This window comes from Podarcis melisellensis (genome assembly GCF_964234715.1).
Source record: "Podarcis melisellensis genome assembly, chromosome: 3".
NCBI lineage: Eukaryota > Metazoa > Chordata > Lepidosauria > Squamata > Lacertidae > Podarcis > Podarcis melisellensis.
The window spans coordinates 21,546,339-21,562,157 of record NC_138530.1 but is presented as its reverse complement, the minus strand read 5'-3'; the positions used below and the strand labels follow the sequence as shown (position 1 = coordinate 21,562,157).

Below are 15,819 nucleotides of genomic sequence, written 5' to 3'. Positions count from 1 at the left end.
TCCAAGGTTTCCAATTTCTGATACAGGCTTAAAAATCTCACCTGCTCTGTGGGTTTTTACAGGCCTAGTATGTATTTTATTTGCTTAATTCTGTGGCATAATGGGTGGAGGCTTCCTTATGTTGCAATTAATGCAATGTTAACAGATGCCCCACTTACTTCATTACTGAAAGTTTATTTGTGTGGCTGAATTGCCCCACAACACTCAGAAATACCTGCCATTTATATCCATAATATAGAAAACATGACAAGATCATAGTCTGACTGCAGAATGAGAAATAGTATCCATTCACATTAATATACTGTATGTGCACTCTGTGAATACTACTTCACTGTAAAAAAAAGGAAAGAAATCTGTCAAGGCCAGTTCTCAAACTGCTTACAATACATTTGACATATCTGGTGTATATCCAGATCTGAGAAAATCTGTTTTCCTTCCTGGAAACATATTTTTCATAGGTTTGCTTTTTTGTGTTCTAATTTTTTCTCCTAATTTCATATGAATATTGGGTAACTCGCTGAATTTAGTTTTGTGTTAGAGTTTACCATTAGAAAACTGGGAGCACTTTGGATGCAAAATTAATGCATAATAGTTCTTCATGTCATCCAAGTCCGGAGCAGCTTAGGGTTGTATCTAGTGTTAGTCAAACTCAGAGTAGGCCCATTGCAATTAATGGAACATAATGAACTTGGTAGAGTCATTGGAATTAAAGGGTGTCTGAGTAAAACTTAGTTGGCTACAACCCTCAGTCTCAAGGTATTTGGGACTCATGATTCATGTGAGGAGGTGGTATCAATGGCTGACATTTTATATTTTCCTAATTGGGTAGCAAGGGACACGGGTGGCGCTGTGGGTTAAACCACAGAGCCTAGGACTTGCCGATCAGAAGGTCGGCGGTTCGAATCTCCGCAACGGGGTGAGCTCCTGTTGCTCTGTCCCAGCTCCTGCCAAACTAGCGGTTCGAAAGCACGCCAGTGCAAGTAGATAAATAGGTACCCCTCTGGTGGGAAGGTAAACGGCGTTTCCGTGCGCTGCTCTGGTTTGCCAGAAGCGGCTTATTCATGCTGGCCACATGACCCGGAAGCTGTATGCCGGCCATGACTGGACCTAATAGTCAGGGGTCCCTTCACCTTTACCTAATTGGGTAGCTACAGTTTCTGAAAGAACCATCAAAGGAATAGTTGTTAGAATGTTCAGACTGGTCTTTCCGAGCCCTCCCTGGAAATGGGACTGTTGCATGCTGAGCATGTGCTTTACGACTCATCGAAGGTCCCTCCCCTTTAATTTTGGCTTGTTCTGGGCACAACCAGCAGAAACCTCATGAAGTTTCCTGAAACAGAACAGTATATTCAGCTTCTTGTATTCCAAGATGCAGTAACCTTCCTGTGATGATCCTACACCTTTTGAGTTGCTTGTGGTCATGATGAGAATGTGAGTTTGAGGTGCAAATGGGAGATGGGGCACAGCAAGAGGGATAAATGGGCGAAGCTCTGATGGTAAAAGTGCTTGGCTGGCAGAAAAGAGCTTCTGTAGATGGACATCTGGGAGGTTAGCTGTTGGTAGAGGAAGGTCACACACCCCTTTTTTGTTCTCAGAATTGGTTGCCACTGTGTCTGCACAATAATGGTAGTCCTGTGCTTAAACACACAGCACTGCTGCTATTGCCTCTCATTTGTTCTTAATCAGTTTGTATGTGTGTTTGGCTTAGCTAAGGTATGAGGATACCTTAGCTAAGTATGAGGATCAGCCAATGAAAAGGCCTAAGAAAAAGCCTCTGAATTAGGTACCATTTCTTTGGAATGGGCCAATTTGCAATACCAGTGATTTTGAATTGGGCATGAATCCTTGTTGATAAAGCCAGAGGGTTTACTACTAAGCCCTTGTGACATATGTGACTGGGGAAGGACACTGCCTGCTTTGAGAGGCATATTTTGCTACTTTCAGCTATAACAGGGACCTCCAACCTTCTTGAGCCCATGGGCACATTTGTAAACTATAGAAACTATTGTGGGCAGCACACACTCATTGCAACCCCCTCCCCACTTCTCCCCTCCTAGCAATCAGGCTTTAAGTAGAAGGATTCCCCCCTTGGGGGAATTTTTGAGGTCACAACTGTGGAGAGAAGGGCTAGCTGTCTGCCTCCCAGTTACTCCTCCTCCATTGCAGTTAGGCTTGGAAAAAAACATTTCATTTATTCCTGTAGGAGACTTGTTTAAAGCTTAATTGTGTTTGTGAAGGGGTGTCACAGCTAGGGAGAGGAGAGTTAAGCCTTCCTTCCTAGCTGTGCCACCCTCCAAAGGTCCCCCATGCAAAAGCTTTGCTTGAAAGAAGTATTCTGTTGTCTGCAATAGAAAGCAGCCTTTAAGCCCTATAAGCACTGTAATCAGTGTGGGGGTGCCAGCAGGTGCCAGTGAGGGTCTTGGTGAGCACATCTGTGCCCACGGGTGCTATGTTGACAATCCCAGAGCTGTATGTCTCATCAAAGATCCTTTATATTACTAGGCACAGGTAATCAAACAGAATGAGCATTAAGAGCCATGCTGGATCCAGGCCAAAGGATGGCAGTAGCCCTTTCTTGCAGTTGTTGCCTAGCAACTAATATTTAAAATACAGGCTTCCCCGGATACTGGAGGCATCATATAGCCATCACGATTAGTAGCCACCGATGGTTCTCACCTCCCTCTTAAAAGGACCTAAGTTTAAGGTTGCCAACAAATCCAGTGGCAGTGAATTGAAAAATCTGTGTAAAGCACCACTTTTTTGCCTGCCTTGAATCTAGTTTTAGTGTTCTAAGAATACTAAATCTTAAAGTCATAACATTCAGCAGACTTAAAATTAAAGTGCCTTTAGGTTCTTGAACTCTGGGGATATATTTTGAAGAATTTGTAAATTAAAACAAAGTTCTTTTCACAATGCCATCTGCATATCTCGATAGATTTGTACTTTTGTGGAGAGTTAGCTTGTACTTCACTCTGAAAGACGTGTTACAGTCTTCCCATGAGTGCACCCAATTGGCAATAAGTTTTCCATTGGCAACTTCATGTGACTTACTCAATTACACCTAAAGTATCTCTTTCCTAAACAAGATAAGTAGGAACTCATTTTACTTAAGCTGTTCACAATTTTTTATTTTGTTTTTGCTGTGTTTCAAAGCACCAGTGGTATATAATTTATATTTAAAGGTCAAAATTTATATATGCTATCCAGCCATCTGCAACTGCCTTGAGTGAACAAAATGCCCATGAAATGGTAGAATAGGAAGGTCTGGTTCCACATTGCTTTTTCACAATTAATAAACTTCCTTTAACCATAAGCATTTAGGACACTTATCTTCCCCAAGGCTAATTAAGACTAGCTGAAAGTTTACGTCTAGACCATAGAACTCTAGAGATTCTTCATAGCTTGTCTAATGTATTAATAAATTTAGAAATATCCTAGTTTAACCACTGATTCTGGGGTCTTGAATCTTAAATAAGGACCCTGGCGAAGCCGCAGAAGGTGGAACACAGGGAAAGTTGGTGGAAGCTCTCAGACAAGTGAGAATTACTCATAGGGGGAACTACCGCCACCTTCTGGAGGACGTGCTGATTAGTTACAGGCTAGCTAGAATGCAGGGAGAAGAAGGCTTTGATGAATCGGCTACAGCCTCTACTTCAGATTCCTCTGATGGATCCAGTGACCAAGAGACAGACACCAAAGCAGAAAGTGAGCAGAGTGCTCAAGAAGATTCTGAGATGGGCGATGAACAGGGTGCTAAAAAGTTGTAATACCTTCATTTTTTTCACACAGTTGATGGTTTAGCGATTATAATGTCTTGGTCCTTTGCTATTTGTTACATCTTAGACAGTTAGCTTTCCTCTTAAATTTATTTGTACATGCTAAATGCATAAAAGGTATTCTTCTCTCTGTGTGTTTTGTGTGTTGGAGAGTTCTTCCCGAGAACTGCTGCTTGCGTAGGCATTGTTACTGCTTGTCCTCTGCATGCATGGCAGGAAGCAGAGCAGCAAAATTCTTGTACATTGGTCAAGAGGTTTCTGCGGATTTTAGTCTCATGGCATTGGGCTGGAATTTGATAGTCTAAGAAGAATGTCATATTGTAAATGCATTCAAGTGAAAGCTATAACTTCTCTGGTTTTCATTAAATTGGTAGAGCCTAAAATTGTCACCTTAATCCAGCATTTACAGTCTGTTGATTATAACTCACGTTCTTTTACTTATTACGGTGATGTAGATATTGCATGTTTGTATTGTGAATAGTTCTTGTCATGTCAAAGGCATATTAGCCCTTTAAGTTTTAAGGCATGTTAAGTTAGTCATTATATTAAAATATACGGTGTTATGTCAGGCTGTAATTTGGACTATATCATCTGTACCTGATTTTCTGAAATTGTATTCAGGATGCACTTATAGCACCTATGTATCCAATGGATAAAATGTATTGACCATTAGTGTTTAGTACATGAGTTATTATTGTCTACGACCAAATAAAATATGTGTGGAATAATCTGAATGCATATTGACTTTATTTAAGCAGTTTGGGGTAGTTCAAGTTGCCATCAAACAGAGCAGAATGTGTAATATCTAATTTGTTAACATATGAGAGTGATCTTTATTCGTATTAAGTTTTAACTCGCTGAACAAATTTAAGTGTGATACTCCTGGGCAAATAATATTTGCTACTTTTATTAAGTTTTCTGCCATTGGATAACTGACTTGTTTACACATTGGAATGTAAAAGTGATAGTGTTAACACGTACAAAAATTTGTATTGGGTTATGGGTTCTTTGGGTTAGGACCATTGCTGTGCTCGCTCACCTTTATGGAAAGGCTTGATTTGAGGTGTTGCTATCATACTTCCAAAAAATTATACTGACTGTCTAGCAGATGCCTAGGCTAATTTGCTTGGTCACAGTTTCAAATGGTTCGTATTCCTGGCAGTTTCTTCTTTTATTGCCATTATGTTCCTGGGTTAGCGGAGGAGGGAGAGTGATTGAACCACCTGAGGGCATGATGGTCTGGTAAGACTGTGGAACCAGAAGTCCCAGCTCCTGCTTTTATGTTTATTCCTTGTTGCAATTCAGGACAATGCGGATTTTTAGGCCAGTAGAACACTAACAGTTTCCTTCTTCTTTTCCTGTAGGGTGCTGGCGATCTAGAAGATCCGTGGTAGCCTTACAGATCTGCTAAAAATGCTTTTGAATCTGAAAAATGGGGGAAAAACTTTTAATCAGTTTTCTTCAATACAAAGGAAAAATTCTGGTGGATTTCCAACATTTTGTGAAATGGGCAGAAAGAAATTATTAGGATTTTCCATCATTTGTTCATATTTGTGTTTTCTGATATTGCCACTCTTAGCATTGCCTGTACTACAGTATTTTTACCAGCCTTGGGCGCATTGGTTACATCTTTATGGAGCCTGAGCCCTAAAAACCAAGGAAGGAATAATGCTGGGAGCACATCACTAAATGTACATAAAGTACCATGGGATTGTAGTTGTACTCTGAAGACACACTATGTTTTAACAAAACTTACAATAAATGCACAATTGAGTGCAGATAATTGTAATGAGACACTTACTTACTTCACCTTACCAAGATGGAAGGCTTTTGCAGCTCTGGGCTTGGAAAGTCATTTCAGTTGGGCAATATGCTATAGGATGTGTATTTTTTTTATTTTAAATTTTCCAGTTTTACCTGTATTACCAGACTGTTAGGTTTTTCCCTACAGTGTCCAAATTGTGATATGTTGCCTACTGCTTGCTTAAGATAAAGTGTATTTGGCAATAATATAAGAAGATTTTAGGCATCTAAAACCAATAAGAATTTTGCGCATGTGTATAACACATCCATAAACTCTTGCTAGAATAAATATTTTTAAACCAAACAACTTAATTTATGGTTAGTTGTAATTTGCTTTGACATCTCACTCATTGCTGCAGGTTTTTTTTTTTTAATGCTGAATATTTGCCTTTATTATAATGTAAATTGTGATTTTGTTCTAAATGTGGTTTTCTATAGCCCCCCCCCCTGATTTCTTATCAACTGTTAAAAGAGGTCGAGTAATATGGGTATAATTTTTAATTGTTTGCATTATTTACAAAGTTCAAATTATCACTTTGAGATTACTATAAATACAGCTAAAATTATCTATTTTAAATCTAAGAAAATATTAGAGATATTTTCATGGGTTCAGTGACCTTTCATTTTATAAGCAATGGGCATGGTACAGAGTGGCCGTCATGTAAGGTACTTGAAGATTCTTAGTTTAATTCTATTTTTGCAATAACCTTTTTTTTTTCTTAATTCTTTTTGAGTTGTGCATGTATTGAGTCCAGTTAATGCTGAAAGTGGAGAAGAGTAAAGTATTTATCTAAAAAATAAATAAATAAAAGCTATTGGGGAGGGGAAACATTGAATGTATCCATTTGTACATGATTTACATGCTGTGGATGCCTTGTAAACATTTTCCTATTTGTTTAAAACTGTGTTTCAACGAGGATGTAGTTGCCCTTGTGTGTAGTTTAAGCTAACGACAGTCATCAACTGGTTTTGTGTGAAATTCATGGTATTTTTCTGTAGCTTCCCCCTCATACACACACTCGAGTGTAGATCCATGTACACTCTTGTAACCTGGTGCCTATAGCCAGTTTTCCCGATCATTTGGTTCTTCGTGTATCTGATTTTGGGGGGGAGGGGGGCGGTTGGGAGGGGCTAGAGGATTATTGCCACAATATATTTTATTTATTCATTAGATTTTAGCCTTGTAAGTTAAAGTGTTCTAAATGATGATGTTAACAGGTATTTGTCCCTACTGGGGTTTTTTTTGGGTTGTTTAAAAGCTAGGGAATGAAGAATGCAAAATGGTTTACTGTTCAGACTGTCTGCTCTGGTCCAATCCTGTACTGATAGTACCTTCCCAGTATGATATTGTGATGTTTCATACAATACAGTGAACATAACCAACTTGTTATCTTCAATAAAGGATTGCTAAAACAGTGAGAAGCGCAGTTTTGTGGGAAAGGAATTAGTGACGAAACAATTACTTGCATCTGTGTTTGTAAATACTGGGTTTTTTGTGTATGATCAGCATGCTGTTGACCTATAAGAGCATAAGAACTCTGGCTTTTGCTGTGATATTTGGTTCCAAAGAACAATTGCGTATCAATAATGCACAAGTCTGTATAAACACCTAGTTCTTGAGAATCATCACTGCTTGAAATTTGGTCCAGGAGGTTAGAAATGAATTGAACTGCAAGTGAAACAAGCTGAGGTGATAGTGCTTGATAACATGTTGGTGGAAGACAGCCTGTGCTATTTGCAAAAATATTACTGAACATTATGCAAAATGTTTGGTGTTACTCAAGCAAAGTGTAAGTTTTACTTTCAGATGGTCGTAACTTTAGGAAGAATGATTTCCCAAGGTACAGGAAGGGAAAAGAAATCTGAATTATTGTCATTATGTGCAGTGTGTGATCCTTTGCATAGGAAATGCTATTGACAGGTGTTCTGCTAACTGAGCTGGATCCATTTACATCAACATCAGAAGGCAAGTGCCTATTTGTGTGGTCTAAGCTATTTTGATGGATGCTAAAGCCAGCCTGTTCTTAAACCTTAGCGGAAGGATGCTACACAGACTGTTGATCCTCACTCTTTTTCATAGCTTTTACTGTTATATGTCCATACCTGAAAATATGCCTTTTTGTTCACTCCACAGTAAACACTAAAGGTTTAATATAATCACATTCTTCTGAACCTGGAAAATGTTCACTTGTGTATTGTTGATATTTATATCTAATAGACTTAAAAGGATGTTGCTAGGATTGGTCTGTTCACCAAGATAACCATGCCAAATGTAAACTAAAATTCACTGTCAAAATCTTGTAGGCCAAGTTTGGGGAAAAGTCAAGAGACACGTTTTACAGCCTAAATTGTTTTACCTGTACAAATTGTTTGGTGGGCTGTCAGTTTAAAACATGAGGATAAATCCTAATGCATTTTATAATGGATAATTGTTTCCTTGAAGCACCATATCATAGCCCCAGTTAAGTTATAGCTTAGTTGCTCCGCCACTCTCTTTTCTTTTTCCAATAAGATGGTGTAAAGGGGGTTGCATCAAAACACCTGAATATTTCTTAGTCATTGTTCCATATTGAAGAGTAAAGCTGGGTTTTTCCGCACAACTAATTTGCATCCAGAGAGCAGCTTTCTGCCAACCACACTATGGATATGTTTGCTTCATTGGCAGCCCATCAGTTCCGCTGAAACATGATCTTAAGCTAAGTCTTGGTTTATGTCCAAATCAATCCTTTTCTCTTCCTGCCTGCTATCACCTCTGCTTGCTGTGTTTGGTTTTAAATTGCCAGTAACGGTGCAGAGACTTGGAGCGTAATGAGCTCCATTGATCAAGAATAAAAGTGAAAAGTTGTTTGGTATGCAGCCTAATCCTGCACATCTTACTCGGAAGTAAGGTCTACCGCTTGCAAAGAGGAAACAGCCGTGGAATGCTAGAACTTGTTTCTGTTGTAATCAAAGGTGTAACTATCACAAGCTTGCAACTGTGTGATAACACCTTGCAATTCAAATTTTGTGGACGGTGCTTTGCGTTCGTGTGCAGCAGCTCACACTGAACCAGGTGGGCTTCTCTCTCTTTTTAAATAGCACCAGTGCACACCATTCCATTTCATTTGTATTAGCTTGTTGAAAATGTTTTAAGATTCATGCAATGAGCTGCTGTCTGTGGTTTGAATTGCCATATGGAACAGTTAGCCAAGTGGCTTGGATCTTAGGCAGCCATTGCACTGCTGGTTGAAGTGAAGCCTCCACTGTGAAGCACTTGCTGACTTGAGCTGCTCCATCTCTGTTCAGGTGGCTCGTTTGCTTAGGATGTCAAAAGAGAGTACTATTAGAAAAAAAATCTGGATCAGTAGAGTTGCTCTAAATCTCTTGATTAGCTGTTGCTTTGGATTATTATTATTATTTTAAATCCACACAGCCGTCATAAATTTCATCTTGAAATCTTAAGAAGAAATGGTGGTATGTATCTAACATATAAAAAGGAAGGTTAAAGCATGGACAGCTTTACATTTCATCTGAACTCACTCTACAATGTATGGAAGTTGCATTTATACAAAGGGATGAGAAATGGCCCAGTTAAGAAAAAGGTTATGTCTTGTTGCTTTGTCTGAACATGTGTTTCATTTTGGCCTATTAGAAAACTCCTCCATCCTCATTAACATGGTCTCCTCTGGTGCTAGCACTGTTTTACTTCTTGTGTTTTTTGCAAATGCTTGCCTATCTTCTGCTATTTATGGTCTGTAAGCACCACCAGAACATATAATCTATTTAGTTGATTTAAAATTCTATTCATTTACCAAATCCTGTAGCCTCCCCCATTTAATGAAGCTGTAATGTTTCTCTTTGATGCCGGGGTGTCTGTAAATTTGTGGAACTGGTGCATGTCTGTTCAGAAGCATAAACGTTACTTGTAATTGTTCCTATTTGGTTTTTATTCATGGTGTTGATTTTTAAATGATTTGAATTTTATCAAATGAGTTCCAACAGAAAGAAATAGTTGCCCATCATTTGTTCAGCACAACCGTGTAACCCAAGGTCCTTGTATTTCCCAACAAGATGAGTTTTATGCAAGGTACACATTGCTGAAATAAGGAACAGATCTTCTGGCTGCTTGGGTTTCTCACATTGTTTTTACCTTGGCAAATATGGCACTACATCAAACAGCATGGTAGCCTATAAAAATCACTGATGCCAGTCAAACTCACTGAAGGTTCGCAGTTCCTCTGAAAAGTAACATGACACAGTCCACTTAAACAAGATTATTTTGTTCTGCCATGGATGATGATCCAGTCATATTCCTTATACGGTGAAATGTTATCTCCAAAGCTACCAAATAACAAATGTCATCGATCAATCAGATAAAGCAGTTTTGAAGTTGGGTGGCTGCAGCAGGGTCATATTCAAGTCAAACATACTGAGGAATCAATATTGTGTTTTAGTTAAAAAGAAATCTAGGGGCATCCCTTTAAAATTCCAGACTGTAATGTAACTATAGTCTCACTTAAGCAGAGAATTATTACACAGAAGAATGATGAAAATTGGCATGACTTTGGCAAGGGAAATCTTGAAGTGTTCGTTGAAGTTGACAGTCAAATTCATTATGATCTGTTGATGCTCTATGCTCAGATTTCCTTAAGAGCCTTTCACAAAACATCTTGTAGTTGTTGAACCAATTACTTTTCTGTCATGGGATCTGTCCTGCAATTGCTAGTTGCCTACCAAACACTAGAAAATAATTTTTTTTCTGAATTAATCTGAATAGAGAGCAAGAAGATTCTGGTGCCTTTGCAAGCTCACCTCCCAACACCCCCAGGTGCATGGGTTGCTGTCTGAAAGGGCTTTCTATGTGTGCTCTGTTGAATGTGCTTAGAAACCCGGCAAAAGGGAGCCTTGCTTCATCAGGCTTCTTGATTGCAGAGAGGTTTCTAATTCACCAGAACAGAAGGAGCTTTGACACCACCTTCAGGAGCTCTGAAGAGGTGACCACACACCCAGGGATGTTTGTGGGTGAGCCCTGCATGTGCACCCTCTGCTCCAATCCACAGTATGTGGTATTTCAATAGAGTCTGGAGTTTCCTGTCTCTGTTCTCTTACTGGAGAGAAGCAAGTTCTCCTGTATCTTAAGTCTGTACTCACAATCATTAATTTCAAAATAGATTCATAGTTGTTTCTGAGGAAGACCACACAACGTTGCAGACCATTTGGTTCTCCAAAGCAGTTTTGCACAGCTCAGATGGTTTCCTGCAGTGCTTGGATACAAGGAAGGGGCAATTTGTGTTCACTGCATACAGGATGGGAAGTCATCAGTTGGGTAATCCCCTTGGTCATGGAGCAGCTACCAGACCGGGACCACTGAAAACAATAGGAGGGGTGTTTGGCGACACTGGTCTGCAAACAGGTGATAATGTTGACATTGTGTGGTTTGGCATCACCCTCTGGAATCCCCAACACATTGACTTCACAAGATGGAATTGGAAAAGATGAAGCATTGTGGCATAAGGGAATCACATGAGCCTACCTGTGCACAAATAAAAATTGTAGAGTTGGAAGGGACCCCAAGGATCATCTAGTCCAACTCCCTGCAATGCAGGAATATGCAGCTGAGGGAAGCGTGCATCTGCATAGATATTTAAGAGCTGGATCAGGTTTCAGCTTGGGGGAAAAAACACCACCAGGAGAGGACTTCCACCTAACACTCAGTACCCAAATACGTAGTTTCCAGATTGGATGTCTCAAACAGTTTCTCACAGATAACCTCGGACGAACCAGAGTGCTCAGCAGAGTACATTTTCCACATTAAGTAAGATGTGCCTTCTTAGTAGTTGTCCCCGTCCTGTGGAACGCCATCTCATCAAAGAAATTAACAAATATTTGACTTTTAGAAGTGTCCTGGCCAGGGTATGGAGAATTGGAGATACCTCTCCAAATTAGAGTTTCTATAACTGGTACAAATCTCTGCAAGAGCTACCATAATTAGTGCCAGCATAGAGACTTCCTACCCAACTTGAAGGCAGGGTAGACTCCCAATTACTTTGCAAGGAAAACATGGAACACAGAGTTCACAGAATCAGAATTTGTAGAGTTGGACAGGACCACCAGGGTCATCTAGTCGAACCCCAAGCAGTGCAGGAACATTTTGCCCAATGTGGGGCTTGAACCCATGGCCCTGAGATCGAGAGTCTCCTGCTCTACCAATTGAGCTATGTTTTGTGACAACCCAGCATGGGGTGCAGAACAGGAACTAATGACAACTTCCCTTTCCTGAGAAGGTATAATAACCAAATGCATAACTAGTACCTGAAAATGCAAGTGCATCTGCTGAGGCTGTGCTAGGCCGTCTTGTAAACACAGGTGACAGTGTTACCACTCAAGGCATCACTTGCTTGAGCTATTTGGATGTCCATGAGATTTAGAGATAAACGAATGACGATCGTGGGTTAAACCACAGAGCCTAGGACTTGCCAATCAGAAGGCCGGCGGTTCGAATCCCCGCGACGGGGTGAGCTCCCGTTGCTCAGTCCCTGCTCCTGCCAACCTAGCAGTTTGAAAGCACATCAAAGTGCAAGTAAATAAATAGGTACCGCTCTGGTGGGAAGGTAAACGGTGTTTCCGTGCGCTGCTCTGGTTCGCCAGAAGCAGCTTAGTCATGCTGGCCACATGACCCGGAAGCTGTACGCCGGCTCCCTCGGCCAGTAAAGCGAAATGAACGCCGCAACCCCAGAATCGGTGACGACTGGACCTAATGGTCAGGGGTCCCTTTACCTTTACAACATTGCTATATTTATTTAAATTGTTTCTTCTTTAAACACACACACCTAGACATGGTTTAATCACTAGAGAGCAGGGCCATCCTGAGATGATTTGCCCTTGTAGGCAAAGTGCCCCAATGCTGCTTTCGCCCCTGTGGCGCTGGCGACAGCACAATGGCAGGGAAGGGGACAGATCTGCCACCTGAAGCAAATTGCGTCACCTTGCCCTGACAGACAAGCAACATATGTACTGGGCTTAGTTATATCAGAAGCTTTTCCTGGGTCAGTTCTTGTCTAAGACAATAAAGTTCCTGTCTACCGGTGTGCTCTCTATGCCAGGATTTCCCAAATTGTGGTCCAGGAGCTTCACTCAGGTAGTCAATGGCATGTCTGTGAAGAACAGCAGGTGCAGGAGCTACTCCTGAATTCGAAGAACATAAGAACCCTCCTGGATCAGGCCAATGGTTCATTTAATCCAGTATCTTTGTTCTCATAGCAGCCAACCAGACACCTGTGGTCAGCCTGCAAGCAGGACATGAGTGCAGCTGAACTCTGCCCACTTGTGATCCCCAGAAATGTCTGCCAGTGGAGGTAGATTATAGCTGGTAGCTGATGGTTGCCTTAATCTTCATGAATTTGTCTAATCCTCTTTTAAATCCATCCAAGTTGGTGGCCATCACTGCCTCCTGTGGCAGCGAGTTCCGCAGGTTAACTATGTGCTGCAAGAAGAGACACGAACTTTTGCCTGTCCTGAATCATCCCAACATCCAACTACTGGATGTTTTGAGAACCTGTTGATCTGGATGGTACAAGGCAAATGGGGCAGATTGGAAGTGACAGGAGGGGATGGGCAGAAAGGACTAGAAAGAAGTGGAGAGCATTAAGAGAGCAAAACACAGAGAGGAAGTGAATAAATAAAAATAAAGCTGTATAGAAGAATCAGTAAAGAGAGGATTAAAAACCACTCAGCACCTTACAGTACCCTGTGTTCACACAAACCACAAACATCAATTGCTACAAACTGATGTGGAGAACTGTACACAAGACTGAAAAAAGATTGAGAAACTGAACTCAAAAGATTTGACCATTCTGAGATGAGGAACCCTGAAACCTGCCAAATATTTGACTGTAAGCCTTTGGTGATGTGTAGACAGGCATGAGGCTAAGGAATGCCTGTCTCTCACCTGCATGTTTCCCTAACTATAGACTGAATTCTTATGCTATCAGTTGATTCAATTAATGCTGATGCAGCTGTAGCTGAAAGGCCGATCTCTGAAAGCAGGAGGTTTGTGAGGCAGAGTGGAAAGTCTCTGATGTAATTTAACCGTGTCAGAGGAAAGAATAATGGCAGGGATGTTGGAGAAGATAGAGGTGCTCACCACTACGGATGCAAAAGGGGGATTAGTGGTTCTGATTAACCAGCCCATTTTGGATGAAAAGTTTAATCATTTACAAAGCACATACAACTGCCTTAGGGGTATTCTTTTGGTATCATAATCCAGCCAAAGTTCAGTATCTTGAATTCCGTTCATTTCACAGGGAGAGATTTACTTAACTTTCTCACCAAACTAAGCAGGAAGCTGTCTTATTCTAGGTCAGGCTGTTTTTGCTTATCTACCTGAATGTGATCCACTGTGATGGAAGTCTTGTCAGGTGCATCTTCCCCCTCACCTGCTAGGCAAGCCTCTTAGCTGGCAATAACAAGGGTTGAACTGCCTAGAAAGCATATTCTCTACCACTGAACCGTGACATCATACTGCTTTAAACAGCTGTGACTCCCCCCCCCAAGGATTCTGGGAGCTGTAGTCACCCCCCCCCCAGTGCTGAACGTTGTTAAAGGTAAAGGTACCCCTGACCGTTAGGTCCAGTCGCGGACAACTCTGGTTGCGTGCTCATCTCGCTCTATAGGCCGAGGGAGCCGGCGTTTGTCTGCAGTTTTCCCGGGTCATGTGGCCAGCATGACTAAGCCGCTTCTGGCGAACCAGAGCAGCCCACGGAAACACCGTTTACCTTCCCACCGGAGCGGTACCTATTTATCTACTTGCACTTTGACGTGCTTTTGAACTGCTAAGTTGGCAGGAGCAGGGACTGAGCAACGGGAGCTCACCCCGTCGCGGGGATTCGAACCGCCAACCTTCTGATCAGCAAGCCCAAGAGGCTCAGTGGTTTAGACCACAGCGCCACCCACGTCCCTTGAACATTGTTAGGAGACCCCTATTCTATTCACAGCCACAATTCCCAGAGTTCCCTGTGTTTGTTAAACAACTCTGTTATGAAATAATGGAAAATACATCTTGTTTGTTTAGAAAAGAGCCGTTACTGCTGCTTCACCCCTCCCCTCAGGGCAAGATTCAGCCACCCCTCTAGTAGTAGTTGCACTGAATAGTTAAAGGGGAAAGGGAGGCAGCCGGCAAATGTGAGCAGCCATTTATTGGCAGGGGAACGTGTTTGCTATTCAGAAAAAGATCCGATCCATCAAAACATTCAGGGCATAAACAACCTTTGCATGGTCTGAGTAATAAGCACAATAGAACCTTGGAACAATTCTGCACTTTAAAAAAAGGGAAAAAAGAACACGCTTTTTCATATAAAAAACCCCTTACATTTGATAAATTAGTATAGCAGAGAGCTTGCTATCACTGCAGCCATCTCCTTGATGTGCTACTTTACTCCTTGCAGGGAGATTTTATTTTGATTTTTAGCTTTGTGGAGCTACGTATAAGGAAAGTTATGCATGGAGAATTTTGCCCAGATGAAGCAGGAGGGGAGAGCGCTCTTGTGCTTGGGTCCCGCTTGTGGGAACGAACTTGTTCCTGGATAGCCAGGAACTCTTTGCTCCTTGGACACACCCACAACTTCTGCCCAACATGTGACAGACTGTCTAAAACTCAAGTGGAAAGCCACCCCACCCCCACTGCTCCGGCATTCTATCTGCACATTCTATCTATTTTGCGGTTTGCTGGCTTAATTTATTGAGGGCTTCAAGGAGTGGATCAAGGAAGGGAGAGGCAGAGTTTGGGTGCCCTGGCCTCCTCACCCTGCTGCCAAACTCACATGTCTAAGAACATAGGGCTATAAGAATAACTGGATCAGCTTGTGGCCCAACTAATCCAGGACCCCGTTCACAGAGTGGACAACCCAATGCCCGTGGAAAACTCAAAGTACAAGAGCATGCTCCCCTCCTGCTTGATTTGAGCCAAATACTGCTTGCATAACTTTCCTTATAACTCCACAAATAAAAAGGGCTAAAAACTTAATTTTTTAAAGTTACAAACTTAGGGAACTGGAATGTGGCTATGACCCTGACAAGAATAAATACGATGTAGAAAGCAATGGAAGGAAGAAGAAGATGATGATGATATATTTATACATACATACATACATACATACATACATACATACATACATACTCCGCCCATCTGGCTGGGTTTCCCCAGCCACTCTGGGCAGCTCCCAACAGAATATTAAAAATATGATGTAACATCAAACATTAAAAA

The 15,819-nt window shown here is 41.3% G+C and overlaps 1 protein-coding gene across 4 annotated transcripts in view; it reads left to right on the top strand.

The window, feature by feature from the left end:
• PPM1B (protein phosphatase, Mg2+/Mn2+ dependent 1B) overlaps window positions 1-7,001 on the top strand; it is a 41,178-nt gene extending 34,177 nt beyond the window's left edge. For 3 of the 4 annotated variants that reach the window (XM_081904186.1, XM_081904184.1, XM_081904185.1), the window contains one exon: window positions 3,477-4,504. In XM_081904186.1, the coding sequence (XP_081760312.1) occupies window positions 3,477-3,767 (291 nt within the window). In that variant the 3' untranslated portion in view covers window positions 3,768-4,504. Of the gene's footprint in view, window positions 1-3,476; window positions 4,505-5,140 lie in introns of those variants that run through there. The other variant, XM_081904187.1, reaches the window with a different exon arrangement.
• The last annotated feature ends 8,818 nt before the right edge of the window (window positions 7,002-15,819 follow it).